The 20,514-nt window shown below is 42.9% G+C and overlaps 2 protein-coding genes across 4 annotated transcripts in view; one reads left to right on the top strand and one right to left on the bottom strand.

The window, feature by feature from the left end:
* Positions 1–16,375: 16,375 nt before the first annotated feature.
* On the bottom strand, positions 16,376–17,645 carry LOC111543152 (atherin). Of its 2 annotated transcripts, none has more exons than XM_031935642.1 (2): positions 17,137–17,645; positions 16,376–17,021 (listed from the first exon to the last, which is right to left on the bottom strand). In XM_031935642.1, the coding sequence occupies exons 1-2, from the start codon at positions 17,525–17,527 to the stop codon at positions 17,017–17,019; spliced, it is 396 nt and encodes a 131-aa protein (XP_031791502.1). In that variant the 5' UTR covers positions 17,528–17,645; the 3' UTR covers positions 16,376–17,016. The 2 variants fall into 2 exon arrangements, with proteins under 2 accessions (XP_031791502.1, XP_023068789.1); XM_023213021.2 differs by having other exon boundaries at positions 17,141–17,645.
* The window catches only part of CMTR1 (cap methyltransferase 1), a 49,588-nt gene continuing 46,382 nt past the window's right edge, over positions 17,309–20,514 (top strand). For both annotated transcript variants that reach the window (XR_002731727.2, XM_023212701.2), the window contains exons 1-2: positions 17,309–17,470; positions 19,684–19,822. Coding sequence is in view for 1 of the 2 variants with exons in the window: in XM_023212701.2 (XP_023068469.1) it covers positions 19,687–19,822 (136 nt within the window). In the remaining variant the exon portion in view is untranslated. The remainder of the gene's footprint in view (positions 17,471–19,683; positions 19,823–20,514) is intronic.

Here is a 20,514-nt window from a genome sequence, read left to right as displayed (position 1 = left end):
ACTTTTTCATGCTTGTCTACTGAATCTCTACTTGGTAAGCTTAGTGGTTGCCTAACGACTGGACAGATTTCCGTAAATTCCATGAACCAATAAATCTCCCAGCCTTTTTGAAGGTCTCTCTGTGTGTGTTGGTATATGGCTTCAATGCTCTGGCAGGCAGTATACAACTGTGTCTTAACCTTCACTTTATGCTTTTATTGTATAGAGCCTCAAAGTCAAAGGTGAGAGATTAGGGCCTTCTCAGATCTCTCCTGGGCATTTGTGTAGCCCTGCACATGCATGCAGCCTTCCAGCTCTCTTGGAATATTTAGGGCTTTTCTGAGCCTTCTATGGGCATCTCATTCCCCAGGTTTTTCTTTTGAATATTTTTGTTAGCACCAATTGGTAATGCTGCCTCAGGCAGCTGCACTGTTAAACAATTGCTGCTGATTATTTTTGACAATGCTCTGCAGACAGGACTGTTTGCACAGAGTGAGCCCTGAGTTAGGTAAAATAAGACAAGCTCTAAGAATAGAGCTTCTCAGAGAGTTTCCAGACAGGTGCAATACTGACAATTTCTCCGGGAGTGGGGCTTTTGGGAAGTTAAAACCCATTTTTGTCCTCTCTAGTGGTGGCTTCATTGCTGGTTTTCACAGTTATCACAGTTGCAAGGCTGTTGTTTTTGAAGGTGAGCATGGAGCTGCCAAAAAGGGTTGGAACTCTAACAAGTTGAAATACCACAAAGCTCTGTATTACTGAGATTAAGCCATTATTGTTGAATAAACACTCTTCGAATTTTGCAAGCCTTTGATATTTTCCAGAGTTCTGAAAAAGTTGATTTTGGTCCGGGTGCAGTGGCTCGTGCCTGTAATCCCCGCACTATGGGAGGCCGAGGTGGGCGGATCACCTGAGGTCGGGAGTTCGAGACCAGCCTGATCAACATGGAGAAACCCCGTCTCTACTAAAAATACAAAATTAACTGGGTGTAGTGGTGCATGCTTGTAATCCTGGCTACTCAGAAGGCTGAGGCAGGAGAATCGCTTGAACCCAGGAGGCGGAGGTTGCGGTGAGCCGAGATTGTGCCATTGCACTCTAGCCTGGGCAACAAGAGCAAAACTCCATCTCAAAAAAAAAAAAAAACAAACAAACAAATGTTGATTTTGACAGGTTTTTTTTTCTCCACAGATACTATTGCTTGAGGTTAGATTTTTTTTCCATTTTTTTTTTTTTTTTTTTTTATTGCTGTAGAGTACACATAACATGGCCAGATATGGTGGCTCATGCCTGTGATCCCAGCACTTTGAGAGGCCAAGGCAGGAATATTTCTTGAGCCTATTAAGTTAAGGCTACAGTGAGCCATGATTGTGTCACTGCACTCCAGCCTGGGCAACAGAGTGAGATCCTGTCTCTTAAAAAAACAAAATAAAACAAAGCAAAACAAGAATCACATAACATGAAACTGTCCTCTTAACCATTTTTAAGTGTACAGTTCAACGTTATGAAATACATTCATAATGTTGGGTGGACATCACCACCATCCATCTCTGCAACTCTTTTCTCTTTCTTTATTTTATTTTATTATTATTATTTTTTTGAGACAGAGTCGCCCAGCCTGGAGTGCAGTGGTGGGATCTCGGCTCACTGCAACCTTGACCTCTCGAGTTCAAGCGATTCTCCTCCCTCAGCCTCCCAAGTAGCTGGGACTACAGGCACACACCACCATGCCCAGCTAATTTTTGTATTTTCAGTAGAGATGAGATTTCACCATGTTGGCCAGGCTGGTCTGGAACTCCTGACCTCAGGCAATCTGCCCGCCGCCTCGGCCTCCCAACGTGTTGGGATTACAGGCATGAGCCACTGTGCCCGGCCTTTTTTTTTTTTTTTTTTTTGAGACAGGTTCTCCCTCTGTTGCCCAAGCTGGAGGGTAGTGGTGTGATCATAGCTCACTGCAGTCTTGGCCTCCTAGGTTCAAGTGATTCTCCCGCTTCAGCCTCCTGCGTGACTAGGACTACAGGTGTGCATTACCAAATTGCTGATTTTTTATTTTTTGTAGAGATGAGGTCACGTTATGTCTCCTACGCTGTTTAACTCCTGGCCTCAAGCAACCCTCCCACCTTGACCTTCCAAAGTGCTGGGATTACAGGTGTGAGCCATCACGCCCAGCCATTCACAACTCTTTTCATCTTGTAAAACTGAAACTCTACACCCATTGAACACTAACTCCCCATTTCTCCTCCCTGCAGCCTCTGGCAATCACCATTATTGCTTTCTGTCTCTATGATTTTGACTATTCCAAGTATCTTAAGTAAGTGGAATCGTATAGTACTTATCTTTTTGTGATTGGTCTATTTCACTTGGCATAATGTCCTCAAGGTTCCTCCATGTTATAGCATATTGCAGAATTTCCTTCCTTTTTATGGCTGAATGAATTCTATTGTATGTATTTTTATATCACATTTTGCTTATCCATTTATCTGCCAATATACAATTTAGTTGCTTCCACATTTTAGCTATTGTGAATAATGCTGCTTTGAACATGGATGTACAAATATCTCTTCAAGACTCTACTTTCAATTCTTTTGAGTATATACCCTGAAGTGAAATTGCTGGATCATATGGCAATTCTATGTTTAAGTATTTGAGAAATTGCCATACTGTTTTCCACAGCAGCTGTACCATAAATGAGGGTTCCAATTTCTCCACATCTTTGCTAACACTTTTTCTTTTTTTCTAATAGTAGTCATCCTTTTGGGTGTGAGGTGGTATCTCATTGTAGTTTTGATTTGAATTTCTTTAATGATGCTGAACATCTTTTCATGTGTTTATTGGCTATCTGTATATCCACTTTGGAGAAATGTCTATTCAGGTCTTTTGCCCATTTGTTAATCAGGTCTTTTGTCTTTCTGTTGTTGAGTTTTAAGAGTATCTATATGTTCTGGCTATTAAACTCATGTCAGATTTATAATTTGAAATTTTTTCCTATTCTATGGGTTTTCTTTTCTTTTCTTTTCTTTTCTTTTCTTTTCTTTTCTTTTCTTTTCTTTTTGAGACTGAGTCTTTCTCCGTCTCCCAGGCTGGAGTGCAGTGGCGTGGCAGGATCTCAGCTCACTGCAACCTCCGCCTCCTGGGTTCACGCCATTCTCCTGCCTCAGCCTCCCAAGTAGCTGGGACTACAATCGCCCGCCACCAAGCTCGGCTAATTTTTGTATTTTTAGTAGAGACGGGGTTTCACCGTGTTAGCCAGGATGGTCTCGATCTCCTGACCTCGTGATTCGCCCGCCTCGGCCTCCCAAAGTGCTGGGATTATAGGCGTGAGCCATCGTGCTTGGCGTAAATTTGTTCATTTCGTCTGGGTTATCCAGTTCGTTGGCATACAATTGTTCATAATATTCTCCTATAATCCTTATTTTTCTAGAATTGGTAGTAATGTCTGCATTTTCATTTCTGATTTTAATAATTTTAGTTTCTTTCTTCATTCATCTAGCTTAAGGTTTATAAATTTTGTCAATTTTTTTTTTTTTTGGAGACGGATTCTTGCTCTGTCGCCCAGGCTAGAGTGCAGTGGTGCGATGTCGGCTCATTGCAACCTTCGCCTCCCAGGTTCAAGTGATTCTTCTGCCTCAGCCTCCCAGAGAGCTGGAACTACAGGCACACGCCACCACGCCTGGCTAATTTTTTGTATTTTAGTGGAGACGGGGTTTCACTGTGTTGCCCAGGCTGGTCTCAAACTCCTGAGCTCAGGCAATCCACCCACCTCAGCCTCCCAAAGTACTGCGATTTGTCAATCTTTTAGAAGAACTAACTTTTGACTTCATTGATTTTCTCTATAGTTTTTCTTTTTCTTTTCTCTTTCTTTCTTTCTTTTTTTTTTTTTTTTTCTTTTGAGACAGTTTTGCTCTGTTGCCCAGGTGAGAGTGCAGTGGCGCGATTCTGGCTCACTGCAACCTCTGTCCCCTGGGTTCGAGTGATTCTCCTGCTTCAACCTCCCAAGTAGCTGGGATTACAGGCACGCACCAACTGGCTCGGCAAATTTTCTCTATTGTTTTTCTGGTCTCTATTTTCCTTATCTCCCTTATCTCTGCTCTAATCTCATCATTTCCTCCCTTAGGCCAGCTTTGGGTTTAGTTTGTTCTTTTCCCCTTAGCTTCTTTCTCTCTCTCTCTCTTTTATTTTTCTTTTTCTTTTCTTTCTTTTTTTTTTTTTTTTAAGAGACCGAATTTCACTCGTCCCCCAGGCTGGAGTGCAATGGCAGGACCTCGGCTCACTGCAACCTCCGCCTCCCAGTTTCAAGCAATTCTCCTGCCTCAGCCTCCTGAGTAGCTGGAATTATAGGCACACGCCACCACACCCAGCTGATCTTTGTATTTTAGTAAAGATGGGGTTTCACCATGTTGGCCAGGCTGGTCTCAAACTCCTGACTTCAAGTGATCCGCCCGCCTTGGCTTCCCAAAGTTCTAGGAGTACAGGTGTGAGCCACCGTGCTTGGCCTGTAGTTTCTTGAGCTGTAAAGTTAGGTTGCTGGTTTTAGATCTTTTTTATTGTTTTAATATAAGCCTTTATAGCTATAAATTTCTCCCTTAGCGCTGCTTTTGCTGCATCTCATAAGTTTTGGTGTATTGTGTTTTTTATTTTCATTTACTTCTAAGTATTTTCTAATTTCATTTATGTTTTTTTCTTCGTCCATTAGTTGTTTAAGAGTCTGTTGTTTAATATCCACAAATTTGTGAAATTTCCAGTTTTACTTCTGTTATTGATTTCTGACTCCATCCCACTGTGACTGGAGAAGATATTTTGTGTGATCCCTATCTTTAAAATCTATTGGTACTTAATTTGTGGCCTAACATATGGTCTATCCTGGAGAATGTTTCATGTGCATTTGAGAAGAATGTGCATTATGTCGTTGTTGAGTACAGTGTTCTGAACATGTCGGTTTGACCTGATTGGTTTATTATACTGTTTAATTCCTGCATTTTCTTACCTATCTTTCATCTGGTTGTTATATCCATCATTGCAAGTGGGGGTATTGAGACCTCCAACTATAGTTGTAGAACTGCCTATTTCTCCCTTCAATTCTGTCCGTTTTTGCATCATATATGTGTATATACATATATATTAATATATATACACATATATATTATATATATATATATATATTTTTTTTGGAGATGGAGTTTTGCTCTGTCACCCAGGCTGGAGTGCAGTGGTGCAATCTTGGTTCATTTGCAACCTCTGCCTTCTGGGTTCAATGGGTTCAAGTGATTCTCCTGCCTCAGCCTCCTGAGTAGCTGGGACTACAGGCGCATACCACCACACCCAGCTATTGTAATTTTAGTGGAGATGGAGTTTTGCCATGTTGGCCAGTCTGGTCTTGAACTCCTGACCTCAGGTGATCTGCCCACCTCGGCCTCCCAAAGTGCTGGGATTATAGGCGTGAGCCACTGTGCCTGGCCTGCATCATGTATTTTGATGACCTGTCATTAGGTATGTAAATGTTTACTATTCTTTTATCTTTTTGCTATATTGAACCTTCAATATGTAATATCATTCTCTGTCTCTTACAACCCTTTTTGATTTGAAATCTATTTTGTCTGATATTAGTCTAGCCACTCTACTCTTTTTTGGTTACTATTTCCATGGAATATCTTTTTCCATCTTTTCACTTTCAATCTATTTGTGTTTTTGGATCTAAAATGGGTGGCTTGTAGACAGCATATAAAGGATCATGTGTTTTTTTTTTTTTTTCATTCTGCCAATCTTCGTCTTTTTATTGGGAAATGTAATTTCTTTATACTTAAAGTAATTATTGATAAGGAGGGACTTCTGTCATTATGTTATATGTTTTCATTTTTATTCAATTCAATTCAATTAATTAATTTTTTTTTTGAGACAGAGTCTTGCTGTGTCACGCAGGCTGGAATGCAATGGCATGCTCTGGGCTCACTGCAACTTCCACCTCCTGGGTTCAAGCAATCCTCCCACCTCAGCCTCCTGAGTAGCTGGGACCACAGGCACGTGCCACCATGCCTGGCTAATTTTTGTATTTTTAGTAGAGACAGAGTTTCGCCATGTTGGCCAAGCTGGTCTCAAACTCCTGATCTTAAGTGACCCACTCACTTCAGCCTCCCAAAATGTCGGGATTACAGGCATGAGCCACCATGCCCAGCCCATTATATGTTTTTATATGCCTTATAGCTTTTCTGTCCCTCATTCTTGCATTACTGTCCTTTTTACGCTTTATGTATTCTGGGGTAGTAAAATGTTTAAATTCCTTTCTCATTTCTTTCTGTGTATGGTCCCTTTTTTTTTTTTTTTTGAGACGGAGTCTCGCTGTGTGGCCCAGGCTGGAGTGCAGTGGCTGGATCTCTGCTCACTGCAAGCTCCGCCTCCCGGGTTTACGCTATTCTCCTGCCTCAGCCTCCGGAGTAGCTGGGACTACAGGCGCCCGCCACCTCGCCCGGCTAGTTTTTTGTATTTTTTAGTAGAGACGGGGTTTCACTGTGTTAGCCAGGATGGTCTCGATCTCCTGACCTCGTGATCCGCCCATCTCAGCCTCCCAAAGTGCTGGGATTACAGGCTTGAGCCACCGCGCCCGGCCTCTGTGTATATTCTCTAGCTGTTTTCTTTATGGTTACCATTAAGATGACATTTAATATGATAATCCTGTGTTAGTACTGTAATTTGAATTTACACCAGCGTAACTTCAAGAACATACGAAAACTGCTTCATTACATACCACACTGAATTCACCTCTTTTCATTGTAGATGTCACAAAATTACATATCTTTATACATTGTGTGTCCCTAAACATAAACTAATGAAGCAGCCTCGTAGTCTGGGGTAAATACCTGGGTAGAGTTCGTCGTCTCACGCTGAGAAGATTAACAACACTGTCACACACTCATGGAGTGGGTTAAGGAGTGTAAAGTTTAATAGGCAGAAGAAAGGAGAGAGGAGAGCAGGTCTGTCTTTTGTGAGAGAGAGGTGTCCAAAAGTAAAAGGTGGCCTGCCGCAGACTACAGCAGATTTTATAGGCACGCTAGAGGAGGCGGTGTCTGATTTACATAGGGCTCACAGATTGGTTCAACCGGTGTGATATTTACATAGCACATGGAGAAGGCTGGTTGCCCCACCCTAATCTTATTATGTAAATGGACTTTCCACTTGGACAGTGCCATCTTGTCTGTTGCTTACTGTACACTGTCTGTTCTTACATTGCTGGCAAAGAGAAGAGAAGATGGACCCACCATTTTGATCATGCCTAGTCACAGGTAGCCTTTTTTTATTGGCACAACTGCCAGCATTCACCTGTGCAAGCTTCTAGCTTGGTTGTCTATGTCTGCAGCTTGATTTTACAGGCTGCTCTTTGTTGAAAAGAAAATGATTTGGGGGCTGCTTTTAATTAAAAGGAAAACCTTACTGAGGACTCCCTTACCCTCACTATCTGCCTAAGTACCTTTTTCTTACTTCCTGTATCACTAACATTTTAAAAATGCATTAGTCTCCCAAATTATACAGAAAACAAAATATAGAGTTGCAAACCAAAGTTAAAATAATATTGGGTTTTAGGCTAATAACTGTTTTTTAATGTATTCATCTCTCACATCATATAAAAAATAAAAAGTGGATTACAAACCTTTGTTGCAATAATGCTAGCTTTTATAATCATCCATGTATTTACCTGTATTATTATCTTTATTTTTTTCATATGGCTTCAAGTTATGGTCTGGTGTCCTTTCATTTCACCCTGCAGGACTTCCTTGGGCATTTCTTGAAGGGCAGATTCAGTGGTAACAAAAACTGTCTCAGCTTTTGTTTATCTGGGAATGTCTTAATTTTTCCCTCACTTTTTTTTTTTTTTTTTTTTTTTGAGATGGAGTTTTGCTCTTGTTGCCCAGGCTGGAGTGCAGTGGTGCAATCTCAGCTCACTGCAACCTCTGCCTCCCAGGTTCAAGCAATTCTCCTGCCTCAGCTTCCAGAGTAGCTGGGATTACAGGCACCAACTGCCCAGCTAATTTTTGTATTTTTAGTAGAGATGGGGTTTCACCATGTTGGCCAGGCTGGTCTTGAACTCCTGACTTTGCGATCTGCCCGCCTTGGCCTCCCAAAGTGCTGGGAAATTTTTCCCTCACTTTTGAGGGACACTTTTTCTGGATATAGAATTCTTGATTTTTTTTTTTTTCTTTTAGCAAGTTTTGCTCTGTCACCCAGGCTGGAGTGCAGTAGTGTGATCTCAGCCCACTGTAACCTCCACCTCCCAAGTTCAAGCAGTTCTTGTGCCTCAGCCTCCTGAGTAGCTGGGATTATAGGCGTGTGCCACCACACCTGGCTAATGTTTTCGTATTTTTAGTGGAGATGGGGTTGTACCATGTTGGCCAGGCTGTTCTTGAACTCCTGACTTCATGATCTGCCTTGGGCTCCCAAAGTGCTGGGATTACAGGTGTGAGCCACCACGTTTTAGCAATATATTCTTGAATATATTGGCCCACTGCTTTCTGGCCTCCAGAGTTTTTGATGAAAACTCTGCTGTTAATTTATTGGTGATCATTTGTATGTGAAGAGTTGCTTCTTTCTTGCTGCTTTCAAGATTCTCTCTGTCTTTCTAAACTTGATTGTAATGTGTCTCAATATGCATATCTTTGAGTTTATTTTATTTGGAGTTTGTTAAGCTTCTTGAATATATTCATCAAATTTGAATCTTTATATTCATCAATTTTGGGAAGTTTTCAGTCATTATTTCTTCAAACATTTTCTCTGCCCCCCTGACACTCCACAATGCATATGTTCGTCTGCTCCATGGTGTCCCAGAGGCCCCTTAGACTCTGTTTGTTTTGTTGTCTTTTTTATTTTTGTTCCTTAGACTCAATAATTAACATTGTCCTATCTTCAGGTTCACTGCTTCTTTCTTTTTTTTTTTTTGAGATGGAGTCTCACTCCGTTGCCCAGGCTGGAGTGCAGTGTGGCATGATCTCAGCTCACCACAACCTCCGCCTCCCAGGTTCAAGCAATTCTCCTGTCTCAGCCTCCCAACTAGCTGGGACTACAGGCACCTGCCACCATGCCCAGATAATTTTTTGTATTTTTTTTTTTTTTTTTTTTTTGAGACGGAGTCTCGCTCTGTTGCCTGGGCTGGAGTGCAGTGGCCGGATCTCAGCTCACTGCAAGCTCTGCCTCCGGGTTTACGCCATTCTCCTGCCTCAGCCTCCCGAGTAGCTGGGACTACAGGTGCCCGCCACCTCGCCCTGCTAGCTTTTTGTATTTTTTAGTAGAGACGGGGTTTCACCGTGTTCGCCAGGATGATCTCGATCTCCTGACCTCGTGATCCACCCGTCTCGGCCTCCCAAAGTGCTGGGATTACAGGCTTGAGCCACCGCGCCCGGCCAATTTTTTGTATTTTTAGTAGAACGGGAGTTTCACCTTGTTGGTGAGGTTGGTCTCGAACTCCTGACCTCAGGTGATCCACCTGCCTTGGCCTCCTAAAGTGCTGGGATTACAGGCATGAGCCACCACGCCCAGCCCACTACTTCTTTCTTCTACCTGCTCAAATCTGACTTTGAATCCTTCTAGTGAGTATATTTTATTTTGATTATTGTACTTTTCAGCTCCAGAAATTTTTCTTGTTTCTTTTTAGGGTTTTCATTTCTTTGTTGATATTTCCAATTTGTTTATACATTGTTTTCTTGATTTTCTCCACATCTTCCTTTAGTTCTTTGAGCATCTTAAAACTTTTAAGTCTTTGTCTAGTAGATCTGCCATCAGGTCTTTACAGGGACATTTTCTGTTGATTTATTTTTTCTTTTGAATGTGACACACTTTTTTGTTTTCTTTGTATGCCTTGTGAATTTTTGTTGAAAATTGGACATATGCATCTAATAAGATGGTAACTCTGGAAAGCCAGTTTCTCACCTTCCCCAGGACTTGCTGTTTTTTTGTATTTGTTTTTATTTTTCAATTTTTATTTTTTGATTAGTGCAGGTTGTCTCTGTGCCATGGATGAGCCTGAGGTATAGAGTTAAGGTCTCCTCAGGTCTTTTTTTTTTTTTTTCCCTGAGATGCAGTCTCATTCTGTTACCCAGGCTGAAGTGCAGTAGCACAGTCTTGGCTCACTGCAACCTCTGTCTCCCAGGTTCAAGCAATCCTCCTACCTCAGCCTTCCAAGTAGCTGGGATTACAAGCGCGCACCACCACACCTGGCCAATTTTCCTCAGATCTTTTTGGAAACTTTCCCTGGGCTGGCTCAGTCACTTTCTAATTTGCTCCACATATGTAGTCATTTTTTAATGTCTTAGTCTTTAATGTCTGGCTCCCAAAAGGAGAAAAAGCAAAAATGAAAGGGGGAAATAGAAGTCACCAGCCCTTTAAATCTCGGGAAGTCACTTCAGCCAGAGGGCAAAAGGCTTGCAACAAATAGGGGAAGTTGCAACAACAATGGCTTTCCCTGCTTTGTTTATACCTCTGTGATAAGAAGCAGCAATGAGAGATCAGGGCATGGATCCCCCATAATAAGAGGACAAAGTCCTCTGCCTACCCTGGCTCCCACAAGCTGTTTGTAAGCTGCTCCAGGAACATGTGCACAGCTGTCTGCCATATGACTGAGTGGTGGTGGATGAGTGGCTGCTGCTGTGCTAAGAGCTGAAATGAACCAAAATTAACCACAATTTACCATCCTTGCCTTCCTCTGGATGTTGCAAGCCCTTTTTAGACTCCGGAGTCCCATAATAGTTACATCAGACAGATTCCGCCAGCACAATTTTTGTCTAGGTGAGAAGCCATATTCCTGGTGCTTCCTACTCTGTCATCTTCCTAGAATCCTCTCCTCCCAATTTTGACAATTTTGCTGGTATTCTCTGTGTTTATATGGAAGATTATATTTCAGAGGTCCTTACTTTGCCTTTCCAAAAAGGGCAACTCCAGAATAACTTTTACAGTGTATTTAGAATTAATATTTTACCACTTTCAGTGGAATGTAGAAACCTTACTGCTTTATAGATCCCTTCACCCTCCCCCATTTATGTGGTAGTTATCATACCTGTTACATTTATACACACTGGCAACTTTATCAGACAATGTTATATGTTTTGCTTTCTTTTTATTTTGAGACGGAGTCTTGCTCTGTCGCCCAGGCTGGATGGAGTGCAGGGGCACGATCTCAGCTTACTGCGAGCTTCGCCTTCTGGGTTCACCCCATTCTCCATTCTCCTGCCTCAGCCTCCCAAGTAGTTGAGACTACAGGTGCTCGCCACCACGCCCAGCTAATTTTTTGTATTTTTAGTAGAGATGGGGTTTCACCATGTTAACCAGGATGGTCTCGATCTCCTGACCTTGTGATCTGCCCACCTCGGGCCCCCCAAAGTGCTGGGATTACAGGTGTGAGCCACTGTGCCCAGCCATGTTTTGCTTTTAATCATCAGGTATATTTGTGAGAACTTAAAAGGAGAAAAATAGCCTATTATATATCTACCTAGCTATTTATCATTTTTATTGCTTTTCCTTCATTCCTGACATTTCTAGTTTTACTCTGTTATCATTTCTTTTCAGCCTGAATAACTTCCTTTAGGCTTTATTTTACGACGTGTGGCTGGTGATGAATTCTCTTAGTTTTTCTTCCTCTGAGAATCACTTTAGTTTGCTTTCATTCTTGAAGGATATTTCTACTGGATATAGAATTCCAGGTTGACTGTTCTTTTCTTTCTGGACTTGAAATTTTTTGTGTCACTACTTTTTTGGCCTCCATGCTTTCTGATGTAAGATCCATAGTCATTCTAATTGTTTTTCCCCTAAGTGGGATACATAGTTTTGTCAACTTAAATAACAGAGAGAGAGAGAGAGAAACTCTCTGGAAAAGAAGCTGATGTTTATTCAGGAATAAGCATTGCAACGGGAATGCAGATGCCACAGTAAATAACGTGTGTATTCAGACAGGTAAGGGAAGACCAAAAATTTTTGAGGAAAAATGAGGAGGATTACATAAATGTTTTGAGACAATGATCCTTCACTACAAGGATCCTTAATAACAAGAGTGGTGTCACTGCAAGTTTGGACAGGCAGTTGCTAGGAGATGTCCTTGCAGAAGTATGTTGTTGTTGTTGTTAGGTTGTGATGACTTTTGTGGAAGATTGTGATTTTTGCAGTCTTTTGTGATAGTTCTTGTAATCAGACATTTATGCATGAGAACCCTCCCTTCGTGGGCTTCCCTGGCTCTGTTTGTCAGAGTTTTGTTTTTCTGTTTTGTTTTGTTTTGTTTTTGAGATGGAGTCCCACTCCGTCACCCAGACTGGAGTGCAGTGGTGTGATCTCAGCTTACTCCAACCTCCACCTCTCAGATTCAAGTGATTCTCCTGCCTCAGCCTCCTGATGGGATTACAGATGTGTACCACTGCACCTGGCTAATTTTTTGTATTTTTAGTAGAGATGGGGTATCACCATGTTGGCCAGTCATGTCTTGAGCTCCCAACCTCAGGTAATCCACCTGCCCCAGCCTCCCAAATTGCTGGGATTACAGGCGTGAGCCACTGCGCCTGGCCTGTCAGAGTTTTAAACATTAGTGACTCCATTTTGATTCTGACAACTTTCTCTGACTGTTTTTATTTGGCTTTAGTTTCCAGCAGTTTGGTTATGATGCATTTGGGAGTGGATTTCTTTGGGCATTTATTGTTTGGGAAATTCTGAGCTTTTTGAGTCTGAAAATTTATGCTTTTTGCCATTGTTTGGAAGTGTTTAACCATTATTTCTTTCTTTTTTTTTTTTTTTGAGATAGAGTTTCACTCTTGTTGCCCAATCGGGAGTGCAATGGCGCGATCTCGGCTCACTGCAACCTCCGCCTCCTGGGTTCAAGTGATTCTCCTGCCTCAGCCTCCCGAGTAGCTGGGATTACAGGTGCATGCCCCCCACACCTGGCTAATTTTTCATATTTTTAGTAGAGACGGGGTTTCACCATGTTGGTCAGGCTGGTCTTGAACTCAGGTGATCTGCCCACCTTGGCCTCCCAAAGTGCTGGGATTATAGGCGTGAGTCACTGCGCCCAGCCCCGTTATTTCTTCAAATATTTTTTAGCGCCAAATTTTTTTCTACCTCCTTTTCTTTGTAGCACTCTGATGACATAAGTATTGGATCATTTGGTATTGTTCCCTGGGTCCCTGAGGGTGTATTCACTTTTTTGTTTTCAATTTGCTTTTCACATTTGATACTTTTCATTGATCTGTCTTCAAGTCAGTGACTCCCCCAACCCCGAGCATCATCATTCTGCTATTGAACCCATCTAGTGAAATTTTTGTTTTTGTTACTGTACTTTTTAATTCTAAAATTTCCATTTGGTTCTTTCTGCAGAGACTCACTATATTCTATTCATTTTTTAAGAGTCTTCACTCCTGTGTTTTAGGTTATGGTTATAATAGCTATTCTTTAAATTATGGTGAAAAAAACAACATAAAATTTACCATCTTAACCATTTTTAAGTGTTGTTGAAAGAAAAACTTTACATAAATAGAGTTTAGCAGAGATTATTTGAGAAAAGAAATAATTCATGAATTGAGAAGCATCCCAAAGCAGTAAAAGTTCAGAGAGCTTTACCTACCAATGGAGGCACACAGTACTCGTAGACAGAAAAAGGAAGTGACATACAAAAATAACCTGATTGTTACAGTTTGGCATTTGCCTTATTTGGATATATTTTGGCAGTTTGCATCCCCATGACTGACTGAAAGTTTACCTGCTATGATTAGCCCAGACTCAGCTACTTGTTACAAGAATATACTCTGGGGAGGCCAAGGCGGGCAGATCACGAGGTCAGGAGTTCGAGACCAGCCTGGTCAATATGGTGAAACCCCCATCTCTACTAAAAATACATAAATTAGCTGGGCGTGGTGGCATGTGCCTGTAGTCCCAGCTACTCAGGAGGCTGAGGCAGGAGAGTCACTTGAACCCGGGAGGTGGAGGTTGCAGTGAGCTGAGATTGTGCCACTGCATTCCGGCCTGGACCACAGATCCAAACCCCGCCTCAAAAAAAAAAAAAAAAAAAAAAAAAAACTCTCAAGTTAGGTTACAGTTTGTTTACATACTGTTAGATTACATTATGTATGGAGGCACATTTAAGCCAAATGTGATTTAACAGTGTACAGTTCAGCGGTGTTAACTATATTCACATTGTTGTGTAAAATATGTGCATTTTAGGTTGCCTTTTAGTACAAGCTGGGAGAAAACGAAGGGGAGAAAAATTGAGAAACTCGCTCTTGATTTGACAGTTCTTTGACTTCTGGTTTCCTTTCTCCATATTCCAGCCATTTACTTTATGCTTTACCATTTACTTTTCAGAATCCTCAGATAGTTGTTCCATGCATTCTAAGGTTTTAAATTACATTCAGTGGGAGCAACAGAATGAAATGTGCTGTTTCCATTTTGACAGGAATTGAAAATTTCTGTTTTTCTTTTTATTCTTGGGTATTTTATATATATACATATGCACATATATATATGTGCATATATATATATTACAGATAAGTCATTTGTCAGATTTATGTATTGTGAATGTTTTCCTCTCATTCTGTGGTTTGATTATTCAATGTCTTAATGGTGTCTTTTGTTGAGTAGAAGCCTTTTATTTTGATGAACTCCATTTTATCATTATTCTTCTTTCTGATTAATGTTCCCTGGGTCTACCCGAAGTCTGCAAAAATATTTTCCTATGTTTTCTGTTATAAGTTTTATCATTTTAGATTTTTGTTTATCATTTTATGTTTAGATTTTATGTTTATCATTTTATGCTCTATCATTTTAGATTTTATGTTTAGGTCTATGATCTATCTTAACTTAATTTGCATTTGGCATAAAGTAAGAATCAAAGTGGGCCTGGAGCGGTGGCTCACGCCTGTAATCCCAGCACTTTGGGAGGCTGAGGCAGGCGGATCACAAGGTCAGGAGATTGTGACCATCTTGGCTAACACGGTGAAACCCCGTCTCTACTAAAAATACAAAAAATTAGCTGGGCGTGGTGGCAGGCGCCTGTAGTCCCAGCTACTCCAGAGGCTGAGGCAAGAGAATGGCGTGAACCCGGGAGGCAGAGATTGCAGTGAGCTGAGATTGCACCACTGCACTCCAGCCTGGGCAACAGAGCAAGACGCCATCTCAAAAAAAAAAAGAAGAATCAAAGTTCACGTTTCTCTATATATTTATCTGGTTTTTCCAGCACTATTCATTTGGTATACTCATATATATTAAAAAATAAAATTTAACTTTAACTTGACTATATTTTGAATGCATGCTCATTATTTAATGCTTTACATAAAAATTAAATCATTAAATTTGCTAAATATGTTAACTTTTTCAATATAACTCATTTCCTATACCTTATTTTATACCCTTCAAATTATTCTGAGAACAGGTCCGTAAGTTCCACAAGATTACCAAAAGTGTTCATGTCACAGAGCATGTTAAGAAGCCTTAGTGAGGTGGAAGGAAGGACACTAAGCTTTAGAACATAGAGAACTAGGTAACATAGAGAACTAGGTAAATACCTGTTTGCTACTTCCTAGCTCTGTAACCTTGAACATATCACTCAACCTTCATTCATATTCCACACTTCCACAGATTCAGTAAATATCTATTGAGCACTGACCACCAGCCTCTGTTAAATCTTGTGAATTTAATACAGACAGACAATCTTTCCTGCACAGAGTTTACAGCTGCGTCGGGGAGGCCGATGAGTCCGCAGGCCATTACACGACACTGTGGTAAGTGCTTTGATAGTGGAGGGACAGAATGCTTTAGGAGCTCACAGGTGGGGCTCCCAACCTAGACTTCAGGAAATATTTCGAGATAAGGACACTAAAGTGAGTCCTGAGGGATAAATGGACATTAGCCCAGCAAAGAGGAGAAGCATGATCCAGGCAGGGGGCTGAACTCTTAAGAGACATGGCATGTTTTGTTTTGTTCTGTTTTGTTTTTGAGATGGAGTCTCGCCCTGTCGCCCAGGCTGGAGTGCAGTAGTGCAATCTCTGCTCACTGCAACCTCCGCTTCCCAGGTTCAAGCGAGTCTCCTGACTCAGCCTACTGAGTAACTGAGACTATAGGTGCGCACTACCACGCCCAGTTACTTTTTTTGTATCTTCAGTAGAGACGGGGTTTCATCATGTTGGCCAGGCTGGTTCTCGAACTCCTGACCTCAGGTGATTCGTCCGCCTCAGCCTCCCAGCGTGCTGGGATTACAGGCGCGAGCCACTGCGCCTGGCCGAGACATGGCATGTTTGATAAATTCAGGAGTCAGCATGGGGAGAACTAAGGGATAGCAGTACAAGGTATATCTGAAGAAGGTTGACGTCATGCTGGAGGGTCTCGGAGGCCATTTTAAAGACATTAGCTTTATTCTAAGAGCAATAGGACATCATTGATGGATTTTAATCATTGATGGGTTGTGACAGGATCAGGTTTAATTAATTTTAAATTCCCTTCTTTTCATAGATGTTGAAAATTTAAAAAATCACTTTGGTTTTGTGAAGAACGCATTAGAGGGATCACAACTGGAGACAGTCACAGGGGTTTGGAGATTACTGGAGAAATTCTGCTGAGTCGGGGTGAGTGCATGAATTGTGGCAATGGGGATGGGGGTGAATGGATGGATTTGAAAGACAATTAGGAGATAAACTCAATTAAGTGTATGAGCAGCTTTGGCGTATGAAGAAGAGGGAGACTCCTCAGATTTCTAGCTGGATCAACAGGATGGATGGCAGCGCCCTTCACCAGGAAAAAAGTGAGCTGATGGGAGAACATAAGGTGAAATTTGAATTCATGGGGTTTGAGGTGACTGAGTGAGGATGTCCAACAGACGTTTGGCCATAATGGCCTGAAAATCAGAAGAGAGGTTTCGGGTGGAGAGCCATCTGTGTCCATATGGTAAGATGCTATGGGCGGCATTCCTTCTTTCCTCTCGTCCTTCGTTCAAAATCTGTTGAGATGTCCCATAGGCTGGATGTTGGGGATACAGCAGGGAATAAGAACACTGGGTTCTTGCCCTCAACCAGGTTACCATCTGCCTCTCGGAACTTGTTCTTAGTCTGTAAAATGAAGGTAATGATAAGATTAAGTAAGACGAGGTCGTGTGAGGGCACCTAGCACCTACAATTTTTGTATTGGTTTCTCTCCCTCAGAGCCGGAGGAGGTGCTACTCACTGACTTTTGCTTTTGCAGCCTTTTCCCGGCGACTTTTCCGCGCAGGCGCCCCTGGACTTCCCAGGCTAAAGGGTGGAGCAGGCCAGAACCCCAGCTGCCTTTCCCGAGGCCAGGACCCGGCTGGGGGAGGAGCGGGGCGCGGCGCTGTCCGTGACGTCATCAGGCTGCGCTGCCCGCAGTACTGGACCCGAGCGCGACGGCGCGGCTGGCGGACCTGGGCTGGCTTGTAGGGAAACGAAACTGAGGGAGGAGGCGGCGGCTCTGGCAGCGGCGGCGACAGTGTCGGCCTGACCACCCCCCTCCGCTCCCCGGCAGCTCGCTCTTTCCCCTCAGCGTGAGTGCCGACGCGCGGCGGGCGGGGAGCGAGCGGGCGGGCGCGCGGGCTCAGCATCCTTCTCCCCTCCACCGCTGCCTAGGCCCCCCACCCGCGGTCGTGACTCTCCTCGCCTTCTGGCCCCTTATGTCTTCCCTCCTCCTCCCACCCCCAACGCCGGCTCCCTGGAGCCCGAGCTGCCGCTGACACACGTCTCTGCGCACACATTCACACGCTCACGTTATCTTCAAATGAAGGGACTGGCCGGGGGACATGGGAGCTTATCTCTTTTCTCTGTGATTAGGGGTGGCAGTGCCAAACCGAGGCCCAGGGAGAGAAGACTGCAGAGGGGATTTGAACCCCTTCTGTGCGGAAGCAGCAGGTAGAACCAGGCCACTTGCCTTCCGCTTAGAAGTTCCCTGCCAGAGCATTCTTCTGGCTTGTGTGGGTCACTTGAGCTTGGCACTGGTTAGCTGTGTGGCCTTCCCCTCTGCGGCTGCAGTCTTTTCCAGTGGAAGATGATAGGGTTTGATGAGATGATTTGGAAGGCCCAAATCTAAGGTGATGTGGTTTGAGGAGGAGCTATGCAACACAATCCGCTTTGATTTTGCTGTACTTCCAGTCTCCCCCCAGTTACTTAAGAATTAAAAGCTTTTGGTGCTTGCAATGGATAGAAGCAAGTTCTGTGATGAGCCTTCCTTTAGCTCACCCTGGGGGTCTTTTGCGGGTATTTAAGACTACCGGCTTAAAGTGAAATGTGGCTTAGCTTGGTCTCACTTTCTGTTCGCTCAGTGTCTCCGGTTCTTCCCTGGGACACCCCCTGCCTGTGTCTAGTAAGAGACTGCTTTCTCAGGAAGGTGGCGATTGTGCATTGGATTAATTGGCTCTTCCTTGAGTTGGAGAGAACTGAAACATGTAATCCAGGGTTTTATGAGGTTGGGGGGAACAGTGACATTTTTGGGTTTCAGTAGTTTCTTGCTGCACCTCGCCTTCCCGATGGATTGTTTCCCAGCTGGTTGCCCACCCTGTATTGAGTCCTCTTTTCTGAGTTCTCTACAGCCAGTCAGTTGTGTGTAAGCCACACTGTATTCACTACTCTTGCTTGCTCTTTAACTTGATCATTCCTTAAGATTTCAGGGTTTCATAATCACTTCATTCCATCTCTTTTTTCTCGTGCTTATCTCTCATGTACCTAACCATGAGGATGGATGATTGATGGTGGCATGGTGCCTGTTTCCTTTCTTTCTTTTTTTTTTTTTTTGAGACAGAGTCTTGCTCTGTCGCCCAGGCCGGAGTACAGTGGCATGATCTCGGCTTGCTGCAACCTCCGCCTCAGCCATTCAAGCCGTTCTCCTGAGTAGCTGGGACTACAGGCATGTGCCACCACCTGGCTAATTTTTGTGTTTTTTTGGTAGAGATGGGTCACCATGTTGGCCAGGCTAGTCTTGAACTCCTTACCTCAGGTGATCGGCCCACCCCTTTCTCCCAGAGTGCTGGGATTATAGGGGTGAGCCACCACTCCCAACCGATTTCCATCGTTTTTTGTGGAGGTGGATTTCTGTCCTTAAAATTGTTGTTTTTGTAACTCAGTTCTATGGGATAACTACCTCCAGTCCCAATAACTTTCCCACTCTTGTGTTTCCTCAGTCTTAAGCCATTTACTGCTTCTATTCCTTACTCTGCTTAAAAACTTTCCCAATTCTTTCATGTTTTCAAATGTTATGAAGTAAACCAAAACGAGTATTTTTATGATATGTAATTTCTTAATTGTTCTGGTAAAATAATGCTGATGAAACAGTCATTCTGGGATGGTCCCTTCACCTTGGAAATATTGGTTAATATTTATTAGGTTTTATAGTTCATTTTCAGTGTACATTGTCATGCATGGCCAATATTGCATCAAAAGTATAGAATAACTACAAGTACCAAGCCTTTTCCCCCAGTGGCTTGTGGAGTTGATCCATGACTTTCTGTTATGTGACACCAGTGGCCCAGAGCTGTCTCAGTCTGTGAGCACCACATTTTCCAGTAAAACAGCTATTATTGAAAACCAGCACCTGGCCAGCATCCTTCCTAGACCTCATTCTGAGGAAGAGGCTATTCAAGTGCTGGCACTGGAAGATGTGTAGAGTTGCCAAATCTCATCCCATTGATGATTTACACTTTGGAATCCCTGCTCTGATCCCAGTGGCTCTGACCCAAGGGCAGCTGACTCTCTGGATTTATGGTTACAGTTAATGATGAAGAGGAGAACGGACCCAGAATGCACTGCCCCCATCAAGAAACAGAAAAAAAGAGTTGCAGAGCTTGCCCTGAGCCTCAGCTCCACTTCCGACGATGAACCTCCCTCCTCTGTCAGTCATGGAGCAAAAGGTACGTGTGCTTGTGTGGTCTGAGGCCACTGGCCATCTGGTTATTTGAACACACAGTGTCTGGTTGGAGCAGACTATAGTCCTCTGCCCCTTGGTCCCTTGAGGAAAATTAAGAATACTCTACAGAGAGATGTTGGCTATAGACTCTTTTCCTTTCCGCCATTCTCCTACTAAGAGTGGGGAAACTTGTTTTAAATAAAAAATGGTAATTTTTCTAGAAGTTGCTTTCTGTTGGTTGTCCTTCAGTAGGTGGCACTCTTGCTGCCTTAAACCAGTTAGAAGTAGTGGTGAGCATTGAGTGCTCTGTGCCCTGAATAGCTGTTAATGATCCTGGGGCTCTTTTGTAAGGGAGGGCCTCTTGCTGCAGCCATCGAGCTAATTTTCACTTTTTTGCATGCATACTGTTTTCTCAATTCCTTCAGCAGTCGTGGTCAGAAACATCCAACTGTACTGGAGCATTGTTGTGTTCACTGTTTGCATTAAGCGTCGAAGGATTTCACTAATCTGGTTGAAACTAGCATTTTGCTTTGCCTGCCTTTTAGGGTTCTTCACAGTTTCCATAGATGTTTTCTGAAAAATGGTAAAATTTCTGGGAGCTTGCCTCAAATACCTCAAGGTAAATTTGCATTTACCTTGACTTGCCAGCTGTATTAGTTTCCTAGGGTTGCTGTAACAAATTACTACAAACTGGGT

The sequence above is a fragment of the Piliocolobus tephrosceles genome, chromosome 5 (genome assembly GCF_002776525.5).
Source record: "Piliocolobus tephrosceles isolate RC106 chromosome 5, ASM277652v3, whole genome shotgun sequence".
Taxonomy (NCBI): Eukaryota; Metazoa; Chordata; class Mammalia; order Primates; family Cercopithecidae; genus Piliocolobus; species Piliocolobus tephrosceles.
The sequence above is the reverse complement of the archived record's forward strand: the minus strand, read 5'-3'. Positions and strand labels throughout refer to the sequence as shown.